This window comes from Rhizopus delemar, genomic scaffold (assembly GCF_000149305.1).
Source record: "Rhizopus delemar RA 99-880 supercont3.9 genomic scaffold, whole genome shotgun sequence".
Lineage (NCBI taxonomy): Eukaryota > Fungi > Mucoromycota > Mucoromycetes > Mucorales > Rhizopodaceae > Rhizopus > Rhizopus delemar.
This window is the reverse complement of record NW_027137835.1, coordinates 1,687,023-1,714,174: the sequence shown is the minus strand read 5'-3', so window position 1 is coordinate 1,714,174 and position 27,152 is coordinate 1,687,023. Positions and strand designations below refer to the sequence as shown.

Genomic DNA, 27,152 nt, shown 5'->3' with positions numbered 1-27,152 from the left:
AATACAAAAGAAAACTGGCTGCAAAAGTATTTATTATAAATGCTCGAATAGTAACAAGGTAAAAAACGGGATATTGCGGGTGACATATGAATTTCATGCTCATTCTCACGTTCATTGTGTAACTTAGGGATGCACTGTCAATAAAACAGTAACAGCAAGGCCAAATGGTGAATATCTTATCAAATATCGTGGTTGCCATTTAAAGGATTGTGGCAAAGTAGAAAGGATACGTGATTTATGATTTATACCAAAATAAGAATACTATTTATGCAATCGTTTATGTACAAAAACCAAAAAAAAAAAACCAAAAAAAAAATAAGAATAAAATCTTTATGTTTTATATCACTGATTATATGAATTAAAGCTATCTGTTCTACGAGGTGGATTCATGAGTTGAGGTGTAGGTTTTGTTTGCTGTGGTATGAAATCAGAAGATGGATGGTGATTACTGTAGGGTAAATATTGTTGAGGTGTATAAATGGATGTAGGTGGAAGTCGATTGAGTTCTAGAGAAGAACATGATTTATTTAGACCACTGCCTTGGTGTTTCACTGTTTGTTCAACCTTCTTTAAGAATTCTCTCGGTGACATGTCAATTCCACTCAGACTAGGATCTCGCAAGAACACCTCGAGATCTTCTGGAACCAGACAAAATTCATTACAAGATTCCAAGATGGTCTCTACCACATTGATGGCCGTAAATGATTCATCCTTCAAGGGATCTTTGTGGTGAGCCGTCAAGATGTTGGGTGCAATCACGCGTGCCAAATTAGGAATATCCATTCGACTTCCGACTTCATCTGTCACATGCGAATACGTTGCCACCCAGCGAAAGAAGAGAAAGAGAACTTCCATCGTCACTCGATTGGTCATCGGCAGCATACAGCAGGCCAGATGAAGTGCTCGTTTTCGCTGATCAGGGTCTGAGATTCTATCACAGCACATGAATAAACTGTGTAATCGGTGCGTCATCAAGGGATCTGGCAGGTCACGCAAAAACTTTTTAAGGAGAGCGGCCACTTGCACCCCATTCTCGGCTGTCAGATCGACCTCGTTTGGATTCTTATCCAAGCATTCCGTCAGTTCCCTCAATCGGCGAATGTTGCCATTCTTTCGAAAGATACCCTCGACTGACATATCCTTTTGTCTCATCGCGGTAATCGCGTCGTCAATGAAGGAGGCCAATCGGACAGGAGAGGGTCCGAGAGCCAAATTGGATTCCACTCCGGTTCGATCCGTGAGGACATCCAGTGGAACGCCAAAGGTACCGATCTCCTTGGCCTTGGGTTGATTGGTCTTTTTGGCTTTGAAGGGTGTGAAGAACTTGCCCCAGATCGATGATTTTTTGCTCTCAATCATGTTTAGTAATTCGGTGCTCGAGAAACTCGTACGAACATAAGATTCGATCTGTACTACTGCCACATAACGAATGATCATGTATTGAAGTGCAGAGAGTTCCGAAAGATAAATCCGGGGTCGTCCAGAGAGACCGGTGGCGACTTGGGTTGCTGTGCTGTTTGTCACTGTCTCTGAGGATGACAAAGGCTTGTTTCCTCCTACGGCAACGGCTGCAAGATGAGGCAAATCATCCAAACCGACACTGCGTCTGTTCAAACTATCCGTTCGCGTTGGTAGATTGTTTCGGGCAGGCATGCTGGTGTTACCAAGAATTGTGGAACGCTTGTTGGCTGTTTTGAAAGAACGTGACATCTTTCGATCAAGTCGGGTGGTGGAGGATGAAACGGTCTTTGCGTCCTTGATCTCGGTAGGATAGATATTTTCAAGTTGACCTCTTTCATCTATCATCTGTTGAAGTTCTTTGGATGCACCAAGCATATTGGGTGGAACTTCTTTAAGAATATGGCTTGCTTTGGTGTTGTTCAGTTTCGTAGAATAATCCACAGTAGATAGTTGAGAGTCTAAGTAAAGGAAAGAAGCATAATAAGTAAGCGGGGAAATTTTTTTTAAAAGTCTTCTTTTTTTTTTATTACCTGTAATCTGCATCAAATTACAAAGTCGACTTAGTGCAATTCTTAAAAGGTAACTGTATTGTGCCAATTTTGAGACATAATCAAAATGGTAAGGACTCGTGTTGGCACAGGATGTACAATAGAGTTGAAGATTGACCATAGTCGCGTTGTTCTCGTGTAAGGCGCGATCACAATGTTTACATTTAAAACAAGTGAGATGCCAACGATATTCACTATGCTTCATACACTGATCTTCAATGATATTCTTACACTCTTGACAAAAATCTGTATTTTTTGCATGAACCAATCGTTGACAATCTCGGCTGTGTCTTTCTTTGCCTGGGATTTCCATCAATCGTGCCAATAAATGAGGAATAGCGACTGATTTGCCTACGATCATTTCCTGTGTTTATAAAACGTAAGCTAATCTGAAATGTAACAAAAGATTAGATTTCTATTACCAATAATAAAGCAGCATTCAGAGTGACACGAATGAGCACTTTTAAATAATGAGCTAACCCAGTAACGAGGGATAACAATTCTTGAGTGATACCCAACTTTTTCATTTCCATATCTCCTGTTCTGGATAATAAAGAAAAAAAATTGATAATTTTTTTACAAAGCATCTTGGCATCTTTGGTATATTTGAATTCTACATAGACACTATATGATTACTAATTATACTCAATAGACACTCTTTTATTTACCTGGTTGTTGGAATTCTTGATAGATAGCAGCTATTTTATCAATACCTGCAAATAATGCCTCTACATGAACAAGGAATCTTTCTGATAAACATATACTTTCAAGGTAAGATCCATTGGATACGTGTAATAACATTTCAGATATACAAACAGCAGAAGACTCTATACAAAATTCATCATTAACCCTCTACTTCACAAGATAAATCCTCACCTTCAAATGCTGATAAAACAGACCAAATACTAATGACTTTCTCTTCTGTATCTTTTTGAATCTTGATTAATTCGTATGGTGTTTTTGGTATATACTCTTTTTAATAAATTAGTCATCTAGTTGTACCATCCATTTTCATATTTTACTTGGGGGATATCTTTCTCCTTCTTTTAATGCAGGATAAGCAATTCTAACGCTCCAAAACTAGCGATGAAAAGTGAGTTTTTTGACTTTTTTTTTTCCCTCAACAGTGCAGCCTACCTTTTGTATCATGTAACATTCTGGATGCCAATGATCCACAACTGCATTGTCTCTTGGAATCTCCACATATTGTTTCAAAATGGCCATATCGCAACCAGCACAAGATACAGCAAATCGAGTACTATAGTGAAAATGACAATAGACTTGATCATCATGTTCATAATATGAATCATCTTGTCCAAAGACAGTTGAGCAGTCGCTGCAAGTGAAATGATCTGGGTGGTATTTCTTATCCAATGCAATAATATATGTTCCACGCAGAGGCTCATCACACTCTGCACAGACGAGTTCCAATCGTTTAAAGTAATCTTTTTCACACAGCGGTTGGCCGTATTCGGTTGGATGTGGTAAATAACGTGAGGCGACGGGTGTATCACAATCCTAAATTATAATTTCTTAATTATTATTGCCTTTCCCTTATTATTGTTATTATTTTACCCAGCAAGTGAAACAGTGAGGATGAAAGGCACCATCTAATGCCTTGACAAGTTGATCGCCTAATGGTAAGTTGCATTTTGAACATAAAAGTACATGCTTTATTGAAGTGGGGGAATCAAGATTCATTTCTGTTGTGTTTTGGTGTTGTTATAAAGAATGGAGTATAGTTATTATTTATAGTGTGTGTTGTATGATATTTTTTATGTTTCTATTCTATAAGTGAAATATAATTCTTTTTTCATGTACAAGCTATAAAAAAGAGGAGAAAAATTATAAATAAATGAAAACACTACGAAAAATAGAGAGAAAGAGAGAGAGAGAAAGAGAGAAAGAGGAGAAAGAGAGAGTGTGTGAGTGAATGAGGAATATAAATGATTGGAAGCCAAATTGGTTTATATATTGTGAATTCCCTTATTAGGACCAGTAACTCATGAAGTAAGCGGACTTTTTTTATTTCTACTGTCTCTTTAAAAGTAGAGTAACTTGGGCCACTTTTTATGCGAGACAGATTACATGTGTCTTTTTCTTTTTTTTTTTTTTTTTTTTTTTTTTTTTATACACAAATACTTTATAGTCTTAAATAATTAATTATAAGCTTGTCTTGTATAAATTGGTTTTACCATAGACTAATACAGTAGTAATTTGTATAACGATGAAAGACCTTTTATACACTTGATTGTAGATAAAATGACGCGTTATTGAGACATGTCAATTCATTGGCCTTTTCCTTCATAGTTCAGTGATTTGTTAAGGTGATACATGGTAAATAAAAATATATCAAATATCAATGCTCAAAGATCATGATTTTAACTTTTTTTGGTGAAAAAAAGCAAGATCATATTTTAAACACACGTTCTTTTCTTTCTTTTTTAATACTTTTTTATCTTTTATAAATAAGGAATCATCCTTTCATAGAAACAAAAACATGCCTCACTTTACCACGTTCCTTTCTCTCTCTCTCTCTCTCTCTCTCTCTTTCTTGCTCAAACCAAATAATTAAAAAAAGATTCAATTATTATTGTAAATATGACAAGAAGGCATATGTCTATAATAATATTAAAAAAATATCCCTTTTAAAATAAATATTAAAAATTATTTTTAAGTTATTTCTATACTAAATTAAAATCAATTTAAAAAAAAAAAAAAAAAAAAAAAAAAAAAGCTTAATGCATCTGATAACTAAATAGTATCATTCAAATATTTTCTTTTTTAATGAAATTCTTTTTATAATGTCCTTTTTCTGTCTCTTTTACGCTCTTTTAGCATACAATTCTTACCTTTGAACTGGTTTCTTTCAACGGTCACACACAGACCTGAGATAACCACGTTTTCCTGTATAACCCAAAACAATTATATAATCCTAGTTTTTGATATATTGCCAGTATCCAGCGAAATTATCAACCGTATTGATTTAAACTCCATCTAAACCTTGTTAAATTGTATACGTTACTTGAGCTACCAAGAAAAATAACATTTATATGTAAACAGAGTATAAATATGTGTGGGTCTTATTCAACGATAAATCAAATAGATCCACAAGTCTCTTGTATTATCCAAGCATGTCATTGTATATAAAAAAAAAGAAAACATTCTGAAATGACACACTAAGCCGTTGGACCAAAGTTTGATTTAATTTGAACCTGATGCAATGAATGAACTGTATTGACAACTGGATCAGCATCTTTCATTTAGAAATAATGCGTGCCTGAATAAGCATGGCATGCTGTTGGTTTCATGTACTGATTCAACTGCACGCGGCATGATTAGCATGTTCAAACGGTGTACTTTTGCTTTTTATAGTCATACGTGTAACGATTGCTCTTGGTATAACAAATGTGTTTCTTCTTATGTTGTCATCATTTAGAACAATCAATTGTAATAAAAGAAACCTGAAAGAAACTTAAAGCCAATTTGAATCATAAACACTTGTTAAACTTTACGCGTTCATAAGCATACAATTCTACAACCAAAAATAGTTATCCCATAGCTACTTCTGCAACCTTAAAAATTTTAGGGGTACATTTCATTTTCAAATTCCGATATAATGCAGGGTGATTCACATAGAGCACAAACGGTCGCTCAGTCATTTTCAGGAAACGTTGTTTGATAGCCTTTTTTTTTTTTTTTTTTTTTTTTTTCTTTTCTTTATTGGAGCATTACGAACAATTATTGAAGTATGTATGCTTTAAATACTACTTATAACCTTCCCTCTCTTCTCCGAAAGCTTTCCTCGAATTGCCACATTGATTTTTTTTAAAGATTAATAACAAAAGCAATCTGAATACCAACCAGTTTTTTTTTTTATTTTTTTTCATTTTCTATCACTGCCTACGTCTGTGTGATCAAAATTCATCTGTTTATCATGCACAGTTCGGATCTTTCCTAATCTAATTTAGCTTTGACTGAACACCCAATCTGTCACTGTTCTTTGAGTAACAGTTAAATCCACTGATTAGTAAATAAAGTATTTAAGCAAAATATCAAGGTCTGAAGACTACGCATAAAGACATAAAAAGAAGACTTTTTATGTAAATATTCTGTCCGTCCCTTTCCACTACAACATTTTTGATCGTTTAAGCCTTTGTTTTTTCCACTTTTCGATGGGCTTAATTTATTGATTTGAGAATGTGTAATGATATAAAAATTGGGATCAAGTTCCAGCCTTGTGTGTATAAATAGTTTGACTATTGTCAAAGTGGAATTTACTTTTTCATATAGAAAGTATTGTAGGAGCTCAATCAAGACCCTAAAAAAGATGCAATTATTTCTTTCTTTTGTTAGAAAAAGTTCTTTTTTTGTTTGCGATTGTTTTTGAACAGAGATGTTTTAAACATTCATGATTTGTTACTATATGTTACACGACAAAAGTGCCAAGCAGAAAAAAAAAGGTTTTTCTTTTTTGCTTTTATACTCCTTTGCATTTACCTGCAATGTCGAAAAGGAAAATTAGTTGTTTAGCTTGTCGCTTAAAAAAATTAAAATGTAGTGGAGGCAATCCATGTGAACGTTGTCAACTAAAACAAACTGAATGCGTCTATTCAAAGCCAGGTCAAGTGGGTCGACCGCCCAAGAATGCCGTAGTCAATAAATTTGTTCGCGTACGAACTGATAGCACAGTATATCCAGAGTTTATTTTCGAGCATATTTCTACATTAGCCCCTATACGCTATTTAAAAGATTCAAAGACTCATGGGCTAGCTTATCATCTCAATAATCTATATGCAATCTATTCTAAATCAAAAGTCGCTGTATATAAAGAACAACAGAATGTTTTATTGAAAAAAAAGGAAAAAAAGAAAAAAGAGTTGCAAATAGGTGATTTACAGCATTACTTTGTTTGGATGAGCGCTGATGCCTCGGCTACTATGGTTCACCGCCTCTCAAGACTAAGACTCACTCACTACAATTGCCAAGATTTTATAATCTCCACATTCACTGACGATCCTTCAACCACCTTCTTTAATTCATCCTCAGATGCACTTGTTCTCAATAATCCTCTGAATTTATTGTCTCCTCAACAAGCATTAAGACTAATCGACATCTTCTTCTGCATTCATCCATTTGCTGTCATGTTCAACAAAACTATGCTCTTGCAGTCTTACTGGACAGACACAATTGATCCGTTCTTACTCTCTGTCATTTTCGGCACTACTCTCTTCATGTCTTCCGCCGATGAAGGTAAACCGCTTGATATCTGGCAGCCAATTAACCTAGAGATGCGCAACTCTTTTCTGGATTATGCATACTTTTTGCTGTCTAAATTGTCAGCAGAGACAACAATAAGCCGGTATCAGGCTGTGGTGTTGTTGGCTTTATTTGAAGTTATGTTTGGTTTTACAAAGAAGGGAGTTACTCTGTTTGCTTTGTCATACCGGATTGCTGACAAACTAGGCATGTTTAACGGTACAATACCTTCAGGTCTAACATCAGTTGAAAAAGAACTATTGTCAATATCCTTTTGGGCTGCATTTCAAATTAGTATTAGAGGATGCATCGAATGTAAGAAAGAAAAAAAAGAAAAGAAAAAGAGATGCTGCTCATTCTTCTTATTTTAAATGCAGTGGTGCAGGTTCCCCGTCTTGTGCTTTCTTATCGAAACCGTTCTTATCCACCTATTAATTCTATGATGTCTCTTTCATTTCAAGCTGATATCGAAAATGGAAATCTGAGATCGTTCAAACATTACAACTATATCGTAGAAACATTTTACATCCAGAGTGTTATTTCTAATTTTAACTGCAATATTTTATGCATTTTGCCGCAAGAAAAGAGCGCTGCCTTTGTAGATCAAGAATTCCAAAGGATACTGAACGAGCTGCTTAGCTTTATTGAAAAAGAAAGACACCAATTTTCTAAGCTTCAGGAATTTACACTGGAATTGTATTATTCCTTTTACGCCATTTGCTTTGGTTTCTTGAAAAAGTCTGTGTATAAAGATAGCTTTAGAATCCAGCAAAGTCTGAGCGTACCCGAAAAACTAGACCTCACAGATCCCGAGAATGTACAGTGTATTCATCAAGTTCTACCAAAAGCTTTATCTGCTATAGATACAATTGCTGGCTTTGTGAATGGTGATCCTACAAATTACTATAGTGACGTAAAGCTTTTGCCTCGCGCCATGATGACTTTTACTATAGATGCTGTGTCCAAGATATTGATGTATCATTACATGCTAGAAAAAACACCTCTTGTTGGACAATATTTGGAGTTACTTAAAACAATAGTATATCACCCTACCATTTGGGAACGATGGGAGTTGATTTTACTCATCAAGTCTGAAGTAAGTGAATTTTTGCAAAATCATCCACCGCCCACAGACATGACATCATCGCTCGATTTGTTTGATTCTACACCGTTTTGGCTTGATAATAGGCTATTTCAAGAAGCTGATTGTTTAAATTTGGCTTTGTACATGAATACAGTAGATTGGGAATTACCAATTGATCTAAATGTATTTGATGTGAATTTTATGCAATAACTTGTATCACACATTTTGGTATACTTTTTTTTCATGATCTGAATATATTTATTTTTTAAGCCCACTTTTGTTTTTCTTTTGTTTCGTTGTTTCTTTTTTTTTTCTTTTTTTCTTTTTTTCTTTTTTAGAAAAATATGTATCAGCAACAGCAACAACCGCAACAGTATTATCCACCCCCGCCCCCAATGGGTCAACAAGGACATCAGCAATCATATCAACCACCGCCACCAGAATACAACACACGGCTTCCACAACATCAACAAGCACCCTATTCAGAAGAACAACACAAAGGTGTTCAACCATCGACTGGATGGAATGACATATGGGCAATTATATTGTGGCTGATAAATTTGGGGGCATTTATTGGGTTAGCTGTCGTTGCCATCAGAACTTACTCTACTCATGGAACGACTTATGGAGGTGTAGAATCAAACAATGCCTATCCTGGTTTAACATTTGATACATCTACATTTATAATATTTGGATTTGCAGCTGTCGTTGGATTTGGTATCAGCTTTTTATATCTACTCATTGCTAATATGTAAATTGAAAAAATTGCAAGAATGTACAAGAGTTCAAACTTGTATTACGTAGGTTTCCAAAACCCCTGATCTTTATCACGTTTATTGGATCTATTCTTGTTTATTTTGGAGTTACTATTTATTATTTCGTTAGACATTACTATTCTGCTGCTATTATTTTCTTAATCTTTTCTTGTCTGTATGCTGCTTGCTTTTTTTGGTGGAGAAGTAGAATTCCATTTGCAACAGGTAAGAAAACAGATAAAATAGAAAGAGTTATATAACATGATTTACTTTAAAAGTGATGCTTAAAACTATTACTGAAATTACTCGAAAATACCCAAGCACTATCGTTGTCGGCATCATTTCACTAGTTATTCAAACCGCATTTTCTTTCCTCTTTATGTTTACAGTCATTGGTATCTATCAAGCTTGGTATAGCTCAAGCAGCAATAACTCGAGATTAAATTGCGCCATGGTTTTCTTGGTCTTTTCATTCTATTGGACCTCTCAAGTCATTACTTACGTAACTCACGTTACCTTGGCTGGTCTCTTTGCAACTGTTTACTTTTTAAATGACGGCATCAAACACCCCATTTGGGGAAGCGCTAGACGCGCCTTTACTACGAGTTTTGGATCAATTTGTTTTGGGTCCCTTTTAATTGCTATCATCAATCTTATTCGTTTCTTATTACAAATAGCTCGATCAAATACCGATAATGCATGTGCAGCATTCTTTGTTTGTATCATCCAATGTATCGTGAATTGCTTTGCTGGATTATTTGTAAGTTTGAAATATTAAGCAAAAACTTCTTTAGGATTTTAAACGTGAGCTTGTGTATATAGGAATGGTTTACTTATTATGCTTTTAGTGGTGTTGCCATTTATGGTAAGCCATTTATACCAACGGCTAGAGAAACCTGGTCTATGATCAAGGATCGCGGTATTGACGCTTTGATAAATGATAATTTGATCGGAAATGTTCTTTTTATGGGCGGTTTGCTGGTTGGTGTACTATGTAGTTTACTAGGCTTCATTTATTTGGAAGTAGAAAAGCCTTCTTATAACACGAATGGTGGCATGACACCTGTTGTTATCATGATGTGTTTCTTGATTGGATCATCCATGTTTTCAACTATTGCTACTGTCATTTCAAGTGGAGTAGCTACAACATTTGTTTGTCTTGCTGAAGATCCAGACGCGTTAAGAAGGTAAAAAAAAAGTGTATAATCGAAAAGCGAAGAAACTAATTTACTTTTTTTTTTACTCTTAGAACGAAGCCTGAGTTGTATGAAAGAGTTCGCCAAACTTGGCCTCGTGTTGTTCAAGGTGTATGATACTCTTGGTCATGAAAGACAGAGGAAAAATTATATTAAATAACAATATAAAACATGATAATTTTATAATAAAATAAGCTTAATTTTTTTAGTCTTACATTTGCTTTTTATCTACTTCATTTTTTATTCGGCTTTAGACTATTGGTTGTTGTGCTCTATTAGAAAACATGGGCTTTAGGCAAGAAATTTGCTTTGACATTCATCTTGTAAAGTGTCTTGCTTGGTCTGCTGTACCTTTTTAATGCGATTTAGTACACTCATTTCAAGTGTTGTAAGAAAATGTCTTAAAGCTATATAAACAATTGTTTAGGCAAGGTCAAAGCTTTCGAAATAATACTCTCAAACGAAGGCTTTCCTATATTCAGCTTTAAAAAACAAATGAGTACAACATGAGACTATATTCCAGGTAAATTCAATGTATTGCATTATAATAATTTATTCATTAACTCCTAAACTTCATCTGTTCAGTTTTATTGATTTATTTAGCTCCCTAATACAAATTTAACATATCTGACCTCTTGCTTAAAGCGCAAAGTGCTGCAAATGATGCTCCTATCTAGGCTTCAAAAATGCTGCATGACAAAACATAGCATATGAAATTTATCCGACAGAGATGTTATTGGGATGAAGACTAGCAGAACAAATATAAAGTGATATATATATATATATATATATATCTTACTGATTCATATGGCAAGAGCGATGAAATATTCTTTGAATATTGCTTAATTATGTCTAAATACTTGGTTTGAACAAGACAAAGCCCCTTGACAGTTCCGAAAATAGGAAAAAAAGGTCGTGATGCTTATATAAATATGTAAAGATGTATTCTTTTGTGTTCTGTTACCAGTAATTACATATATTCAATTACATAATTATTGGATAGAAGTATAAGATTTCCTTAACTACACTTCCAAATAATAAGGCATAAAAGGTACCACCATTAAAAAGTAGGGTGTGGCGCATAAAATTATACGGCTTGCGATGGTAAAATTTAAATTTTTGGTGTAACAACTCCTTTGATTTAAAGGGAAATTAAGAGAAGAAGAGGCAAGTAATAAAAAGAAAGTGAACTTATAGCTGCCAAGCAATTCGAGTGCTACTACACATTGTGCTGAAATTGAAAATTATCCACATTTGGTACCTTATTTATTTTAAATTAAAGTCAAAGCATTAGTTTTATTCCCTTTTATCTCTTCCTTTCTCCTCTTTAACCTATCAATTCTATGAACAGTACTTCAGAGCATGAATCGGAATGTCCTACCGAGCCTGGTTTGGTCTCCTCAGCAGGATTGTATGTAAGAGGTTTCCTTTAAACTTTTATTCTGTAAATCAGTCATATATTAATTGAATCAATGCTAGTAATCCAGGATTAGACTGGGAATCTGTCATAGAAGATCCAACAGCTAATTGGCATGTCATAGGTTGGCTTGTTTGCTTGCTGTTTTTACTCATAACATGGACAATAACATTTATTACGCTTGTCAGGAACTTGCGGAGCTACTTGTAATAATTTTTCTTTTTCTTCTTTTTTTTTTCTCTCTCTTTCTCTAAATTTACTCATTTTACACATGTTTACAGTAATCCTCAAATTCAGCGGCATAAACTAAGAGTAATATTATTTCCACCAGTTTACGCAACACTAGCCTGGTTTGCTTATTTGCATTACGATTATTCAACAACGATCATGTTTTTTGCAACCTGTTTTGAAGCATTTGCAGTTTACAACTTATACAGTTGCTTACAAGCCTATCTTAAACCCTTCAGAAAAGAATACGATGGAGTTAAAGAATCAAAAGACACAAAAATCATGTTTATTAAAAGGCTTCATTTGTAAGGAGACATCTTTTCCTGCCGTGTTCATCACCATACTAAAGTTACTGAAATAGAAATTCAAAATGGGGAATGCATTATAGAATCATCACGGATATTTTAGTTTTGCAGTACCCAATGTGGTAAAATCTAATCTTATATTTAATAAACAAATATTAATTCTTTTTTAGGTCGCTCATTGATGCCTTCATGTCTATCTTTGCCGAACTAAAAGGACGCTATTGTGAAGGCGTTTTCAGTTTCAAAGGAGCCTATGTTTATTTAACCATAATCGACTTTGTCTCTCTCTCGATTATCTTGACAGCGCTTTTCACTTATTTAGACGTGTTTAATGAAGAGTGGAAAAAAGGACTTATTCGAGCTCACGGCATGTTTTGGTGTGTCAAAGGCCCAATTATGGTCATTTTCTATCTCGGCGATATACTCCTGACGCTTTTCACGACAACAGGCGTCATCAAAGGAACAGATGGTACACATGGAAGCATTGCTTGGCCTGCAGACGCTGTCAAGAATGGTCTTTATGTCATCATCATATGCTTTGTGATGCTTGTTGCTAGTGGTATGATGGCTAGGTATTTTAACCCAGAAGATAACATCGAAACAGCATTAAGAACGGGACAAAAGAAAAAGATGAACGCCTTTGGCGCATTTGCACACGCATATCTTGCTTACATCCCTGAATTTTTGTATAAAACATTATGTTGTGGCGCAGATTCTTATAGATTGTTGAGAAAGCGTAGAGAATTAAGAAAAAGAAGAGCCCGAGAAGGCTCAAGTAGTGTGGCTACAAGTGACACCAATGGCCTACTTAGAGAGAATTCCTTGCAATACAAAATGAATGATATGACTACTTCACCTTACAATGCTTACGCCAATCCACAATATTCGCCCAATGAAGGCAATCGTTATTATTAACTATCAATTTATTCAGCAATCATCCATCCTCACAAGGCTAGTTAATATAGCATTCATTATAGCATCTATAAATCAGCAAGTGAGATGATGCTTTTTTGTACATTTGTATCTTTCCTATTTAATAAAAAAACATACAAGAAATAATAATTTTTATACACAAAGTATCATTATAAAGCATTAGAAGAATTTCAAATACTGAACGCCCGTAACTTATCTCCTGCATGTGCTTTATATAACAATGGTTAGTTAAGGATGTGAAGCTACTGTTAAAAATGTCTTGCTAGTAACCAATTGATTAAGCCAATAGTTTAACATATTTATGCTAATAAACTCTTTTGTTTATTTGGTTTCTTTATATCTTTTGTATAATATAAGCATTACCTCCAAGTTGCCTGGTATAGTTATAGGACTCATGATTCGCGAACTGGAATTAATGAACTGGCTATTTCAGCACTCTTTTTCAATTTATTTCCCATAACCCGGACAATGATAGACTGTTCTCGCTAGTAAATTGAACAATGCTAGCACCTTGTCTATCTGATCATTTTTATATGAACACTAGTAGCTTAAATGGAGATGGTGATTTGTTGGAAGAAAGAAGAGGTAAACATCCAGATGTGTATAATGATCAATGATTAGTTTACCTGTGACTTTATGAAACTAAATCTGAAGATGCAAGAAACACAAGCTGCCGTTTGGGAAGACCTTTGCGCCTTATTATTTTTGCAGAGGACATACTCGAGATTGGACATATTTCAGTGTTCTGACTGTCAAGAATGTTGATGAATATATTAATTTATTTGCTTCAGTATCTCGAATATTTTATATGTTTAGCATTTACTATGATTTTCTACTTATATTTTTGTTTTCTGGAGAAGGCTGTGTTATCTGCATTGTAAAGGTGATAAATTTGAAGCGCCCGGTTAATTGGACAATCTTTTGAATTCGCTGAATATTTCAAGGACTGAATAAAGCAATCTAAATATACTGCAGCGGTTGCAGAAGAATCTAAAATGATGTGCAACAAGTTAGTTGGAAACGAGCTTTTTACACAAAGAAGCAGCTGTATGCGATTGGAAACAGATGTAATAAAATAAAAATAGAGCTTAAAAAGTGATTTTTATGAAAATAAGGCTGGGATATTTGTTTTTTATACCTGTTTGCTTAGCACCTTGTTTTTATCATTTACATAGCAATTCAATTTGAATTATTATAAATACATATATGCAATATCGGGCATAGTAAACGAAATTAGGTTAAAATCAAATGTTTTTCAGTGAAGTAATCACACAATTTTCTATTAAACTTATAAAACTTCTCTTCATGAAATGTTGTTTTCTAGGTATTCCATCCCCGGGAAGCCGCACCAATAGACCAAATATGTCAAAATATGAAATTTAGTAGGACAAGAAAGCCCTCTATGTATTAAAAGCTTGTCATTTCAATTAGAGGAATTTCTTTTCAATTAATGCATATGATTCATATTGCTATTCATAATGAGCTCTAATAGCCATTTCTTTTCTGACAGAGCCTATCATAAATGACATCTATCATCTTTAAATCCTGGTTGGTGGCAATAATCACTTAGACCGAAACCCCGCGAAGGATGGTTGTATTTGTCATAAAGATTGCCAGTCACCGGATTATCTTTTTTTTTGTTGAGGGGCCGAGAAACTTTATTTTTTTTTTTTTTTTTTGTAAGTTTTTTTTTTCTTGAACTACGCATAATACAAATATGTTGAGAAAATCACTGCAGCAAACAATTTCAAGAGCAACGCTGTACGCTCCAAAAAAGACATTAAGTCCTGCTTCTTATCGTTTGTTCTCTACCAGTCTTGCATATAGACAAGAGTCCGAAGCAATGAAACCAACCTCAGGTAAAAAAAAAGGATAAATTACGGAAATGGGATAAGTTTAATCTCATTTTGTACAGACTCACTCGGTTTTGAGTCAGCAGCGGTTAAACAAGCAGGCCGACCCATTTATCTTGACATGCAAGCTACAAGTCCTATGGATCCTCGTGTGTTGGATGCCATGGTTCCTTATATGACTGAATTATACGGTAACCCTCATTCAAGAACTCATAAATATGGTTGGGAAACAGAAGAAGCTGTTGAAAAAGCTCGAGAGGTAAAAAACTTGTAATAAAGCGATTGAAAAAGGTGCTTACTTGTGCTTTTCTTTTTTTTTTTAGTATGTGGCAAAATTGATTAACGCTGACCCCAAAGAAATCATTTTTACTTCTGGTGCAACTGAATCAAACAATATTAGTATTAAGGGTGTTGCCAAATTTTACAAAAATAAGAAAAGACATGTTATTACTACACAAACAGTAAAGTTTTGCAGAAAATATACTTATGTTTCAACATAGTAATTTATTGTATTTAATATAGGAACATAAATGCGTTTTGGAATCATGTAGATCTTTACAACAAGAAGGTTTTGATGTAACTTATTTACCTGTTCAGTCTAATGGCCTTGTTGATTTGAAGCAGCTGGAAGAAGCTATTCGTCCTGATACCTCTATCGTCTCTATCATGGCCGTTAATAACGAAATCGGCGTCATGCAGCCTATAGACGAAATTGGTAAATTATGTAGGTCGAAAAAAGTCTTTTTCCATACTGACGCTGCGCAGGCCGCGGGTAAGGTGCCTTTGGATGTCAATTCAATGAACATTGATTTGTTGAGTATCTCTGGTCATAAGTTATATGGCCCTAAAGGCGTTGGTGCTCTTTATGTTCGTAGAAGGCCTAGAGTCCGCTTGGAGGCTGTTCAAAGTGGTGGTGGCCAAGAAAGAGGTATCAGAAGTGGCACTGTTCCCCATCCTCTCGTTGTTGGTTTGGGAGAGGCCTGTAAAGTGGCTATTGAGGAGATGGAGGTAAGCATATTTTCTTTTGTCCTAGTGATGAATCGTGCGATGTTAGCAGCACGAATATATGTACACTTGTATATATATATAAAGGCTACAATGAGAGTAAAAAATATGTTTTTACCGTGATCCATTGTGCAGGGGTTCTGAAGGATTCGCATATGCATATAGTAATGAGAATAAGAATATTAATATAATTAACATAGTATGACCATCAAAGAATCTCTAAGCTTTCTAAGCGTTTGATAGATGGTATTCAATCAAAAATTGATCATGTATACCGCAATGGTGACCCTGTAAAAAGTTATCCTGGATGTGTCAATTTATCATTTGCTTATGTTGAAGGAGAGTCACTCATTATGGCATTAAAGGATATTGCTTTGTCATCTGGATCTGCCTGTACTTCTGCATCACTTGAACCTTCTTATGTCTTGAGAGCTTTGGGAGCTGATGATGAAATGGCTCACAGCTCCATTCGTTTCGGTATTGGAAGATTCACAACTGAGGAAGAAATCGAGTTTGTAATCAACAAGGTTAGCCAACATGTTGACAGATTGAGAGAAATGTCACCCTTATGGGAAATGGTAAATATAAATGCATTTGCAATAATGATACACTTTTACTAAGACTTATTAAAACAGGTTCAAGAAGGAATCGATTTGAAGTCTATTCAGTGGTCACAGCATTAGGTGTACCTTATATTTATAATAAACACGGATTTTGCATTTAAATATTTCTAATTATTGAGCTTGTTGTAAGTACGGCTGCAATTTTTTCATGGTTTAAAGATGCAAAGGTTTTTATAAAATTGTTAGTAGTAAAATTTGACATTTTCATATAATCTTTTTTATTGCTATTATTTATTTATTCTATTTTACATAAAAAATTGAACTCGGTGGAATACCTAAAAACACATCTATCAAAACTACTTTCTTGCAAAAGTAACTTTCAGTGCTTGATCCGGACCAAGGAAGTATCCAGATAACTCTGCTCGGGCAACTGCGGATTGTATTTCATTTTCATATTCAACAAATGCGATCGACTTCTTGGCAGGAACTGTACGTACTTCTCGGAATCCCGGATAACGCTGAAACAAATCAACAAGCTGCTGCTGGGTAATAGTTTCTGGTAAATTTTGCAAGAATAAAATGCTGTTGGGAGGCAGGTATTCATCAGGAATATGAGCTGTTGAATGCTGACTTGTGCCTTTGCCTGTTATATTCTGTAAGTTAAACGAATTAAATAAAGACAATTAAACACATTACCTCTGGATGTTTTATTAGCACGTTTGCTGGATTTGAACGTGGGTTTGTGAGATCCAGGAAGTGGCATCTTGGACACTTCTTCTTTTCTAGCTATTCTTGCTTTATAATGTATTTCGTAATCGCCATCTCTTTTTGCATGTACGTCTGATCTATTGCGGGAATATTGAACTATCATAGGCTTGTCATAAAGTACAAAATGTTGTAATTCTTTGATTGCTTTGTCTGCACTCTCTTGATCAGGATATGCGACAAATGCCTGTCCTCGCATGCGAATATTTCTGTGAGCTACGACGTCCAGAACTTCTCCGAATTGCTTAAATAGGGTACGCAAGGAATTCTTCATTACTACAAAGAATGATCAGTTATCAATTATATTTGATTTGTTGCATTTACCGTCCAGTTTTACTTTTTCATTTAAATTACTGACATAAACTGTACGACTTGGTGTAGTATTTAAAGGCTGTTTGTCAACAGGAATGCCATTTTTTGTTGTTGGTTTAGGAGCAGGTGGTACTGCAGCGGCGAAAGGAGCAGGAGCAACAGGTACATTTGAGCCGGGTAAACCTACTGGTGGTGGGGCATTAGCAAATCCAGGTGCTCCTGAAGGAAAATTAGGAGGGGGTCGGCTGAAGCCTAAAGATGGTGCTGGTCCTGGTGGCAATTGTGACATGCTAAAAAAAACGCAAAGAATAGAAGTACTGCTGGATTATTTTGTCTAAAATTCTAAATATTTTGATTACAGCCGCCCTTTTTTTGGCTTCATAAAAAATGCATTAAATGTGATCAATCTTAGAACTAAGTGATAAAAGCACTAATATAATCTCTGTCTTTCGAAGAGAAAGTACATAATGAATTAAAAATGAAACTTTATGATAAAAGGCAATGCAAAAGTAAAAGATTAGAGTATTATTTTTAATGAATATTACAAAGTACTTTGGTTTTATTATGCTTTTAAATCCATATAAGTCGTTCTATATCTCTTAAAAAGCTTTTGCATAACTACTTTAGAAAAGAACATACTGAATTGAATACATTAAACAAGTTTTTTCAAGTTTAAGGCTGTGAACTAGAGTTGATTATCTTATTGTGTAAAGATATTTAAGCTTGTTTAATTGGATACAAAAAGTACTTTCTGCTACCTAGTAAACATCTATTGGGTATTTCAGGTTAGTCAAATGTGTACTGAGCTTCTTAGAGAGCACCAAAAGTTAATAGAGGACCGTGGACTCAGCAATAACTTTAAATCAAAAGATAACCATTTAAAGGCTACTACTGAATTGTATGATTTGCCATCCAGTGAAACTGTTACAAATGTAAACATCCTTATAAATTATGATATTAAAAAGTATGTTCATTTGTAGTAAAGATATGTATAGAAAAGTAGAAAACACAAATATAAAATTACATTTAGTTCATTCTTGTGTTTACAAAGAAGATAGTTGAGCGTAAATTTCAAAACGAACGTCGTTAAAGAATGCTCCGTGATATTTCAATGTATAATTCAGCGACTTGTCCAAACCCTCTTCTTGATATTTTATATATATACATTTACATACACATACACATATACATATATATTGCAAACGCATATTAGTGAAAGGGGGGAAAAGCTTTTTTTATAATCAACAAAACCATGGAGAGAGGAAAAAGTAAACACAACAAAAGCAGAGATCCTGAACAGTCAGTTGACAGGATGAACACAGATGAAGAATTGTCTCTTGCCTTTAAATCACTTACTGATATGAGTAACATCAACAAACTTACACGAGAAACGCCACTATCATCAAATAATGCCGAATCCCAAAAGAGTAACCAAACCAAAAAATCCGTACCCTTATCAAGACTTCGAACCACTATAAAATTTAATCGACAGCAGAAATCCGAAGAGTTTCAGAGATCCCGTTATTTGAGCAGAACGAATACTGATATGGAAAATAATAAGCAGCAAAGTGAATCGGAAGTGGTAGAAAAGAAAAAGATACCATCATGCTGGGCAACTACTACTTTGATTTTAACTTTCTGGACTCCTTCATCTCTTTTAAGAGCTTGTGGTAAGAGAAACCAAATATTCCAGTCAACAAATTAATAAAATGTGTTCTTTTTAGGTATCAAAGATAAAAGCATGCAAAATATTTGGCGTGAAAAAGTTGCATTAGTCATTATCATTGTTTTCTTATGTGTTCTTGTTGGCTTTTTAACATTTGGATTTAATGCAACAATGTGTGGAATTGCTACAAATAGAATTCTTCCGGCTGGAGTAAAAGAGAATCATATTGTCATCTCAGGAAGAGCATTTGATTTAAACTCATTCAAGCATCCAGCAAATGTACAAGGTATGCCAGAAAGCGGTGATCTTCAAGAGTTAGGGGTAGGAGGAAAGGACTTGACATTCTTGTTTCAAACTGTAAATTACAACTGCAAGAACATTCTGAAGCCTATCATACCAGACGATGTCGACGGAAACGTAGCAAATTATTTCCCGTGTGTAGCGTTAGATAGAAACAATCCAAAAATAATCCCGACGGACAATTATCAAAGAGAAGGATGCCACATCAGCATAAATGCACGAATGGCACTTAAAGAATTGAGTGTTGTAGGCGACATCTATTACAATTGGACAGATATTAAAGAGTTGGGGACAAGCTATATGGTATTTAACGGGTGAGATGCAATACACTTTATATAGAAATAGCCATACTTATATTTGTATAGAAATGTTCTTGATTTATCTCGGTTACGCTATCTAACTCCAAATATCCCATTGCCTTCGCAAATAGCTCAGATAGTCGGTCCTGGGAGCGCTTTTATCGGCAGAGACGCTACATATTGGCTAAGTACAACTGCAGATCGCTTAAAGGTGGGCAAGTGCTTAACGGATGTACTTAAAGTTGGTGTAGTTGATACAAGAACAGCCGGCTGCTTAATTTCCGATTTTGTTTTATCATTATCATTCGCTGTTATCCTTGGAGTTGTTTTGATTCGTTTCTTGCTGGCACTTATATTCAGTTGGTTTGTATCTTGGAATCTTGGAAGTATCAGAGAAGAAACAGATGAAGATAGAAAAAAGAGAGAGGAGCAAGTTCTTGAATGGGAAATGAATAACACTGAAGACATGCATTATCCTAGAACAGATAGTATTGTTTTTGCATCAGATGACATATTAAATGATCCATTAGGAAGCAAACTCCGAAACTCTTACTATGAAAACAGTATCCTTCAATCACCTGTACTCCCAAGGCTTGCTACAAAACATCGTTTTCTTAGTTCGCATTCTGTCTTTACTCAACCTAATTCCCCTAGATCGGTCTATTCATATAATGGTTCAAAACCATTTGGGTCCATGATTTTTACAGATGACCACGCACATAGTGAAGTGTCTTCTCCTAATATTCCTTATGCTTTGAGCACACGATTCCATAAGAACTTCGAACCTGGCCTTTCTACAGCTGATTCTGTGGCTAACATGCAGGCAAAAACAGAATACAACTTTAACTTTAATTTGATACACACCTTAATGGTTGTTACTTGCTATTCTGAAGGTGAAGAAGGACTTCGGAACACACTAGACTCGTTGGCAAATACAGACTATCCTAGTACACACAAGATGCTTTTAATTATTTGTGATGGTGTCATTACAGGCTCTGGAAACACAAAACCGACACCAGATATTGTCTTGTCAATGATGAAAGATGATCTTGTACCAAGAGAGAAAGTTCAACCTTGTTCTTATATTGCTATTGCTGACGGTGTCAAGAGACATAATAAAGCCAAGGTTTATGCTGGCTACTACAAGTATAACGATTCGAACGATGCTCATTTTACAACCGTACCTGACGAAAAACAACAACATGTGCCAATGATTGTCATTGTCAAATGTGGAACTGAAGCTGAGGCAAAAGATAAAAAGCCAGGAAATAGAGGGAAAAGAGATAGTCAAATCATTTTGATGAATACAATGCAAAAAATATTTTACGGAGAAAGGATGTGTGAACTCGAATATCAACTCTGTAAAGCTATCATAAAGCTAACAGGCCATCACCCTGGTCGCTTCGAAACTTGTTTGATGGTAATTTGACATACTTACAACTCTATAGATCTTCTAAGATCTTTTTGCATACTATAGGTTGACGCTGATACAAAAATCTACCCCGATTCGTTAGCAAGAATGATTGCATGCATGTCAAGGGATCCATATATCATGGGCTTATGTGGTGAAACAAAGATTGCAAATAAGGGAGATAGCTGGGTCACTGCGATACAAGGTAAAACTGATAAAAATACCTTATGGAGTATTGCTTAAGTTAGGTTTACTTCATAGTATTTGAGTACTACATCTCTCATCATATGAGCAAGGCATTTGAATCGATATTTGGAGGTGTTACATGCTTACCGGGATGTTTTTGTATGTATCGTATCATCTCACGTAAAGGAGATCGAATTGTTCCTATAATTTGTTCTTCCAGTATTGTTGAAATGTATTCCGAAAATGTAGTTGATACTTTGCATAAAAAAAATTTATTACTGTTGGGAGAAGATCGATATTTGACGACGCTCATGATTCGAACATTCCCTAAAAGAAAAATGGTGTTTGTACCTCAAGCTGTAAGAAATAAGCAGTAGATTAATTATAACATCTCGTTAAACTTTTATTCGTAGATATGTAAAACTGTTGTACCCGACACCTTCAGGGTTCTTCTATCACAGAGAAGAAGATGGATCAACTCTACTGTTCACAATCTACTAGAGCTTTTGCTAATTCGAGATCTTTGTGGTACTTTTTGCTTTTCAATGCAATTTGTTGTCTTTATGGAACTGGTTGGTACAGTCGTGCTTCCTGCTGCCATCTTGTTTACTCTCTATCTCATCGTCATTTCATTTATTGTCAAACCAGTTCCTATAATTCCATTGATTCTTTTAGCAGCTATTCTTGGATTACCGGCTGTCTTAATATCTTTAACGACCCGTAAGATGGTTTATATCGGCTGGATGTGCGTTTATCTATTATCGCTACCCATTTGGAACTTTGTTTTGCCTGCTTACGCTTATTGGCATTTCGATGACTTTTCCTGGGGACAAACACGAGTTGTTGATGGCACAGAAAAAAATGAGGATCACAGTAAACGTGAAGGTGAATTTAATAGCAAGGGCATCATCATGAAACGATTTGATGAATGGCATAGATATGAAATGAGCACGATGAAAGATAGACATATTTCAGCTATGGCAAGGAATTACCCAAATGCTTATTATGGACACTAGGAACTATGCTATCAGAAGCTATATTAATATGCACATGTACACATATAAAACTATACATAGAATGAATAGGCATCAACTTTTTTTTTATTCTTTATCGATCAGTTTACTACTGAGTTGGTCATACAAGATAGCCATAGAGAAACATTAATATCAAAACAAGTCATTTACATTGACAATGATTATATTAAAAGGGGTTTTATTCAATTCAAGTCTAAAACTAGTTGGATTTGGCAAACTTAGTTTGTAGCATAGCAAGTGCAGGTTTATAGAAATGATCTAAAACTTCTAGTTTTTTGCTATCGATTGCTTGTTATTCTATAAGCAATAAGCTTTTACATGCATGACTTTATGAGATCCAGTCCTTCTCTTTGATTAAGTTTTTCTCTTCATACTATTCTTAGTTAGAAATGGTATTTAAAACTAGAGAGGTTGAATAGCTGTTTAATTTCTGGTTAATAAAGGAAAAAAAGTCACTGTAAAGTTGATGCCACAATCTTTCAAATTAATTCTAGACTTCTCACACCAGGGGGCAAGTGGCTTTCAGCTTTTCTTTTTCCCCTCTACTGCAACAATGCCTCGTTCAGCTTGGAAAGGTCCCTTTTTTGTCTCATTTCCTGGTTTAAAACAAGCTATACAAAATGGTACTCCCATCGCAACACAAGGTTTGTACAGAATTACTTAACAAGTATACTTTTTGTACTTATAATATAATAGCTCGCAGTTGCACTATTTTACCGTCATTTGTTGGATTAAAGTTTTTAGTTCACAACGGAAAAGAATATATACCAGTACATGTAACAGAAGAAATGATTGGACACAAATTAGGCGAATTCTCGTTTACTAGAAAGCGATTCACCTATCGTTTTACTAAAAATAAGTAATCTTTTTGTATATTTAATAAATGCCGGGTATAATTCTCCAACGTTTTTTCAATTCTGGATGTTGAGGGAATTGTTTCTGGTACCAAAGAAAAGTCTGGTTGGCAGTAATAGATAGATTGATAACAGTCCATACGAGTCCAAAGAGAATAATCATGTTTTGAAAGCGATACAGAATGCAGAGTGAGACATAGATCAAGATGTCTGCAAAATAGTGGGGTGCTATAATCCACTTAAACCAATCTCCTTTTGGAACAGAGTATTTGATAGTTGACAAATGTCGTAGAGAGGCTAGTATACAATGACAACGATATTGATGAATACTTGCATATAAGAAGAGTGATATTGCAATAAAGGTAGTCCAGTCAATGCATCCTAAATGTATCTCTATGTGAGAACTTGTATATTGGAGCATTTATGATGATTAAAACCTTTCTCGATTGGTGTTGTTGGCCATACACCAAGATAAGAAGCTCCTTCTAGCCAGGTACCAAATACCATGGCACCATAAAAACCAATTCCTATTAAATAATGAGAGATATGCATCGTTGCTTCTTTTGATGGTCTTTCTATCCTAAACGATTCATAAACACGTCTTGCGAGATGAACATTTATTAATAATAATCCAATACGACATTGCATTTGAGAGAGTCGATCCGATTGCGATGGCTGATCCAATTGACGCAGGGCATAAAACAAAATACCACCCTTAAAGTAAAGCTCTAAAGAGCACAATATACCGAAAGATAGTCCAACCACATAAAAATGATTAAAGTAATGTTTAGGCACAGTCAGAGTTGACAGGTAATGAGCCCAGCTTGTCTTTGGTTTTTTTGTGTTGTGTAAATTCAGTTTTCCATAAGATAGTACTGAAGCCTGTAACTCATGAATTAGATTTGCACATATACTTAAGCAGCAAAGTGTAATTAAGCAAAAACATATAAAAGTAACAAGATACATTATAAAAAAAAGAAAAGAAAAAAAGAAATCAAAGAGAAGGGACGGGGCTTTAATAATAAACATGCAAAACACCAAACGAGATATTAATCAACATACCAGCAATGATACCCATTTGTTGTCTTCTTGAAAATACAGATTCTCTAAACCAAAACAAGCAAATGATTCCGAGAAAGAAACCAAATATTAACCCCCACATCATCTCTTTGTATGTTCCTTGAACAGCTAAAGTATAACAAATTAAGTCGACATGCTTTTTAGGATGCGCATATATACACTTTACTGCCATCGGGTAATGTCTCTCCAGTGTTATCCATCCATTGTTCTTCCAAATTTCTCGCTTCTTCTGACGTTTCATCTGTTTCATCAAAAGCTGTACCGTGTAGTCGATGAAATTGAGCTCTTATGTTTTGTATATCCTCTTCTGTGAATCCTGATTCTCGTAGTCTATCAAAGCCTGTAGGTGGAATTATTTGAGGTTGGCTCTAATAATCAAAGGTAAGATATTTGATTAAATTTGTGCATATATGATATTACATTGTATGATGCAATGGGGCTTTGTGGTATATAATCAGATAATGAACAGTGGATATAAACAGGAGAAGGGGGTTCTAGTTTTGCTTTTGAATTAACGACGGTTATCTTTCCGATGCCATAGCTTTTTAGAGTTTGTTCATCCTGGAGTACTTTTCCGTTGTGAATTAAGCGAATGTATTTACGGTTTGTATGTCCTGCGGAGTGGTGAATCTACTCGTAATTAATGACTACAACTGCAATTGTTTTCATTCTCTTCTATTTTTACTTTTTCTTTAATAGAGCTTATCAATTCATCAGGTTCGACATTCAGTACGAGATCTTGTCTATCAGACCATCTTATATGTAAATCAATATTATCATAATATCCATCTTGGTTCATTATGATTTTTTTTAAAGATACAAGAAATATCTCTTTTTGTAAATAAATAATTTTTATTGAAGTAAAACAAAATAAGATGTCACACGTCAAAAAGCGGTGTGAACTATAAAGCATAAAGAAATTGGCGTGCTAATACAAATCGAGTCTGCCTTTGTGAATGGAGCAGAACTACGACATAACATTGCTGGCAATGACTGCGTATTGAATTGTAATTTCTTATGCAAGCAATAATTTAAATTTCAGCAAACGCACTTGCATAGTGTGCAGATGATTTTGATCTAAACTTCTTTTATTATAAATCAATAAACTTCTTCATATATTGATTTTAGCTTCACAATTAGCAAGTGCCTCATTTGCTTGGAAAACACTTTAATAAGAAACCAAAGATTTGGATAAAAAGTGAAGTTTGGGAAAAGGCTATATTAATTGAGTTATTTGAATTTAAAAAAGTTTTGTGATTTTGGATTACGTTAACATTTTCATTATTATGTTTATTACGACTACTTATGCTAAAACTAATGATGATTGCTGGGTAGCTGTAATGCTTTAATATTTTTATTACCAGCATTGCAACGACTCCAATGTAACTTTGAAGTTCATAGGATAGACGTCTTGCTATGTTTTACTATGCATGATCTTTAACGCCACACATCTTAAACGGCAAAACAAATACTCATAGTAGCTAGCAAACAAGGAGTATAGATTTGATTGTTTCTCACCTTACTCTTCCGCACCTAGCCCAATTGAACAACTTTAGTTTGTAACCAAGAATAAGACCAAACGCATATCTTTCAAAACAAGTAGTGATTTGTTCACTAGAATACCGGAAACTTGCAATGCTCCTTCCTCCCATCATCTTAAAACACTTGTTCAATACTCATTAGACATATTTGTTAAGTACTTAATGAGTTTATACAGAAAATCTATTTACTATCCGTCATTATGCAATGAAAATTAGACAATAAAAAAGGGCTTGCATGAGGCAAAGAGCAAAGAGCAGGCGACATTATCTTTGAAGAGCCTACTATAGAGTACGTTGATGTGGAGGAGAGTACTGCCATCGAAAACAACAGGCCAGTAGCAAAAGGTACAACTAATGTCCACTTTGTAGGATTTATAAGTGAGCTTCTTAATATCATGGACATGGACGAAAGTCTTATGGGTAGTTATCTTGTAATGGATTACTGTACCATTCATGTCTCATTCAATGATCAGAAAAATTGAGAGTAGATGTTTAGAGTAATGTACTTACCTCCTTATTCGCCAGAGCTCATCCCAATTGAGCAGTTTTAGGCTATAGTTAAAGGAAAGCTCAAACATCGTCGAATGAAAACTCATTGAGCCGAAGTGCTAATTCTTGTAATCAAGCTCTTTATGACTTCTCTAGTCAAATCGTCCACTGTTGTAATAAAACACCCGTGTGAAAATGCTTTTAAAATCATACTATGATACTTTCTTAACACCGTACCTTTTTAGAATATAAACCTTCTAGAGTTACTGAGGCCAGTGAAAGTGTACCTGTAGAGCATCTCCATAACTTTGTTCAGCATTCAGTGGATCCATTTGAAAGCTGCTTAAACAGATATCCTATATGGCTATCTTACACTACAGTAAATAAGACTAATTGACCAATTTTTTATGTGACCAAACATTTTTTTTTTTTGTAAATGGTGTTTTTCTTTAGGTGCCGCACAAAGACGTGCACCTTTGACTAATGGTTCATTAGAAAAAAATAGAAAATAAAATGCATGTAATAGTAAGTGAGAATAGGAAGTCTGCTGTGGACGTTTGTACGACGACTATTGTTTTCGAAGTTAATTTTACGAATAAGACGAGTGG

General features: G+C 34.8%; 10 protein-coding genes across 10 annotated transcripts; 7 read left to right on the top strand and 3 right to left on the bottom strand.

Annotated features, from left to right (window-relative positions):
• Positions 1 to 342: 342 nt before the first annotated feature.
• On the bottom strand, positions 343 to 3,710 carry RO3G_11732 (uncharacterized protein; the record flags this gene model as incomplete). Its single annotated transcript, XM_067666316.1, has 7 exons — positions 343 to 1,919; positions 1,992 to 2,373; positions 2,432 to 2,622; positions 2,678 to 2,836; positions 3,032 to 3,089; positions 3,147 to 3,527; positions 3,585 to 3,710. 7 exons carry the CDS (start codon positions 3,708 to 3,710, stop codon positions 343 to 345), a joined length of 2,874 nt encoding a protein of 957 aa, XP_067522417.1.
• A 3,215-nt stretch (positions 3,711 to 6,925) lies between these two features.
• Positions 6,926 to 8,242, top strand: RO3G_11731 (uncharacterized protein; the record flags this gene model as incomplete). The annotated part of the gene is made up of 3 exons (XM_067666315.1): positions 6,926 to 7,583; positions 7,646 to 8,181; positions 8,222 to 8,242. The coding sequence occupies 3 exons, from the start codon at positions 6,926 to 6,928 to the stop codon at positions 8,240 to 8,242; spliced, it is 1,215 nt and encodes a 404-aa protein (XP_067522416.1).
• A 505-nt stretch (positions 8,243 to 8,747) lies between these two features.
• Positions 8,748 to 10,420, top strand: RO3G_11730 (uncharacterized protein; the record flags this gene model as incomplete). The annotated part of the gene is made up of 5 exons (XM_067666314.1): positions 8,748 to 9,103; positions 9,238 to 9,332; positions 9,497 to 9,867; positions 9,930 to 10,294; positions 10,357 to 10,420. The coding sequence occupies 5 exons, from the start codon at positions 8,748 to 8,750 to the stop codon at positions 10,418 to 10,420; spliced, it is 1,251 nt and encodes a 416-aa protein (XP_067522415.1).
• A 1,950-nt stretch (positions 10,421 to 12,370) lies between these two features.
• RO3G_11729 (uncharacterized protein) lies at positions 12,371 to 13,168 on the top strand (the record flags this gene model as incomplete). The annotated part of the gene is made up of 2 exons (XM_067666313.1): positions 12,371 to 12,375; positions 12,424 to 13,168. The coding sequence occupies 2 exons, from the start codon at positions 12,371 to 12,373 to the stop codon at positions 13,166 to 13,168; spliced, it is 750 nt and encodes a 249-aa protein (XP_067522414.1).
• Positions 13,169 to 14,903: 1,735 nt separating this feature from the next.
• On the top strand, positions 14,904 to 16,664 carry RO3G_11728 (cysteine desulfurase; the record flags this gene model as incomplete). The annotated part of the gene is made up of 5 exons (XM_067666312.1): positions 14,904 to 15,045; positions 15,102 to 15,298; positions 15,363 to 15,500; positions 15,562 to 16,047; positions 16,245 to 16,664. 5 exons carry the CDS (start codon positions 14,904 to 14,906, stop codon positions 16,662 to 16,664), a joined length of 1,383 nt encoding a protein of 460 aa, XP_067522413.1.
• Positions 16,665 to 16,963: 299 nt separating this feature from the next.
• Positions 16,964 to 17,973, bottom strand: RO3G_11727 (uncharacterized protein; the record flags this gene model as incomplete). The annotated part of the gene is made up of 3 exons (XM_067666311.1): positions 16,964 to 17,250; positions 17,304 to 17,648; positions 17,727 to 17,973. 3 exons carry the CDS (start codon positions 17,971 to 17,973, stop codon positions 16,964 to 16,966), a joined length of 879 nt encoding a protein of 292 aa, XP_067522412.1.
• A 505-nt stretch (positions 17,974 to 18,478) lies between these two features.
• RO3G_11726 (uncharacterized protein) lies at positions 18,479 to 18,774 on the top strand (the record flags this gene model as incomplete). Its single annotated transcript, XM_067666310.1, has 2 exons — positions 18,479 to 18,616; positions 18,715 to 18,774. The coding sequence occupies 2 exons, from the start codon at positions 18,479 to 18,481 to the stop codon at positions 18,772 to 18,774; spliced, it is 198 nt and encodes a 65-aa protein (XP_067522411.1).
• Positions 18,775 to 19,872: 1,098 nt separating this feature from the next.
• RO3G_11725 (chitin synthase) lies at positions 19,873 to 22,562 on the top strand (the record flags this gene model as incomplete). Its single annotated transcript, XM_067666309.1, has 5 exons — positions 19,873 to 19,964; positions 20,016 to 21,369; positions 21,427 to 21,565; positions 21,796 to 21,905; positions 21,960 to 22,562. 5 exons carry the CDS (start codon positions 19,873 to 19,875, stop codon positions 22,560 to 22,562), a joined length of 2,298 nt encoding a protein of 765 aa, XP_067522410.1.
• A 571-nt stretch (positions 22,563 to 23,133) lies between these two features.
• Positions 23,134 to 23,443, top strand: RO3G_11724 (mitochondrial 37S ribosomal protein uS19m; the record flags this gene model as incomplete). The annotated part of the gene is made up of 2 exons (XM_067666308.1): positions 23,134 to 23,224; positions 23,277 to 23,443. The coding sequence occupies 2 exons, from the start codon at positions 23,134 to 23,136 to the stop codon at positions 23,441 to 23,443; spliced, it is 258 nt and encodes an 85-aa protein (XP_067522409.1).
• Positions 23,444 to 24,654: 1,211 nt separating this feature from the next.
• Positions 24,655 to 25,313, bottom strand: RO3G_11723 (uncharacterized protein; the record flags this gene model as incomplete). Its single annotated transcript, XM_067666307.1, has 3 exons — positions 24,655 to 24,882; positions 24,935 to 25,144; positions 25,200 to 25,313. The coding sequence occupies 3 exons, from the start codon at positions 25,311 to 25,313 to the stop codon at positions 24,655 to 24,657; spliced, it is 552 nt and encodes a 183-aa protein (XP_067522408.1).
• Positions 25,314 to 27,152: the final 1,839 nt, after the last annotated feature.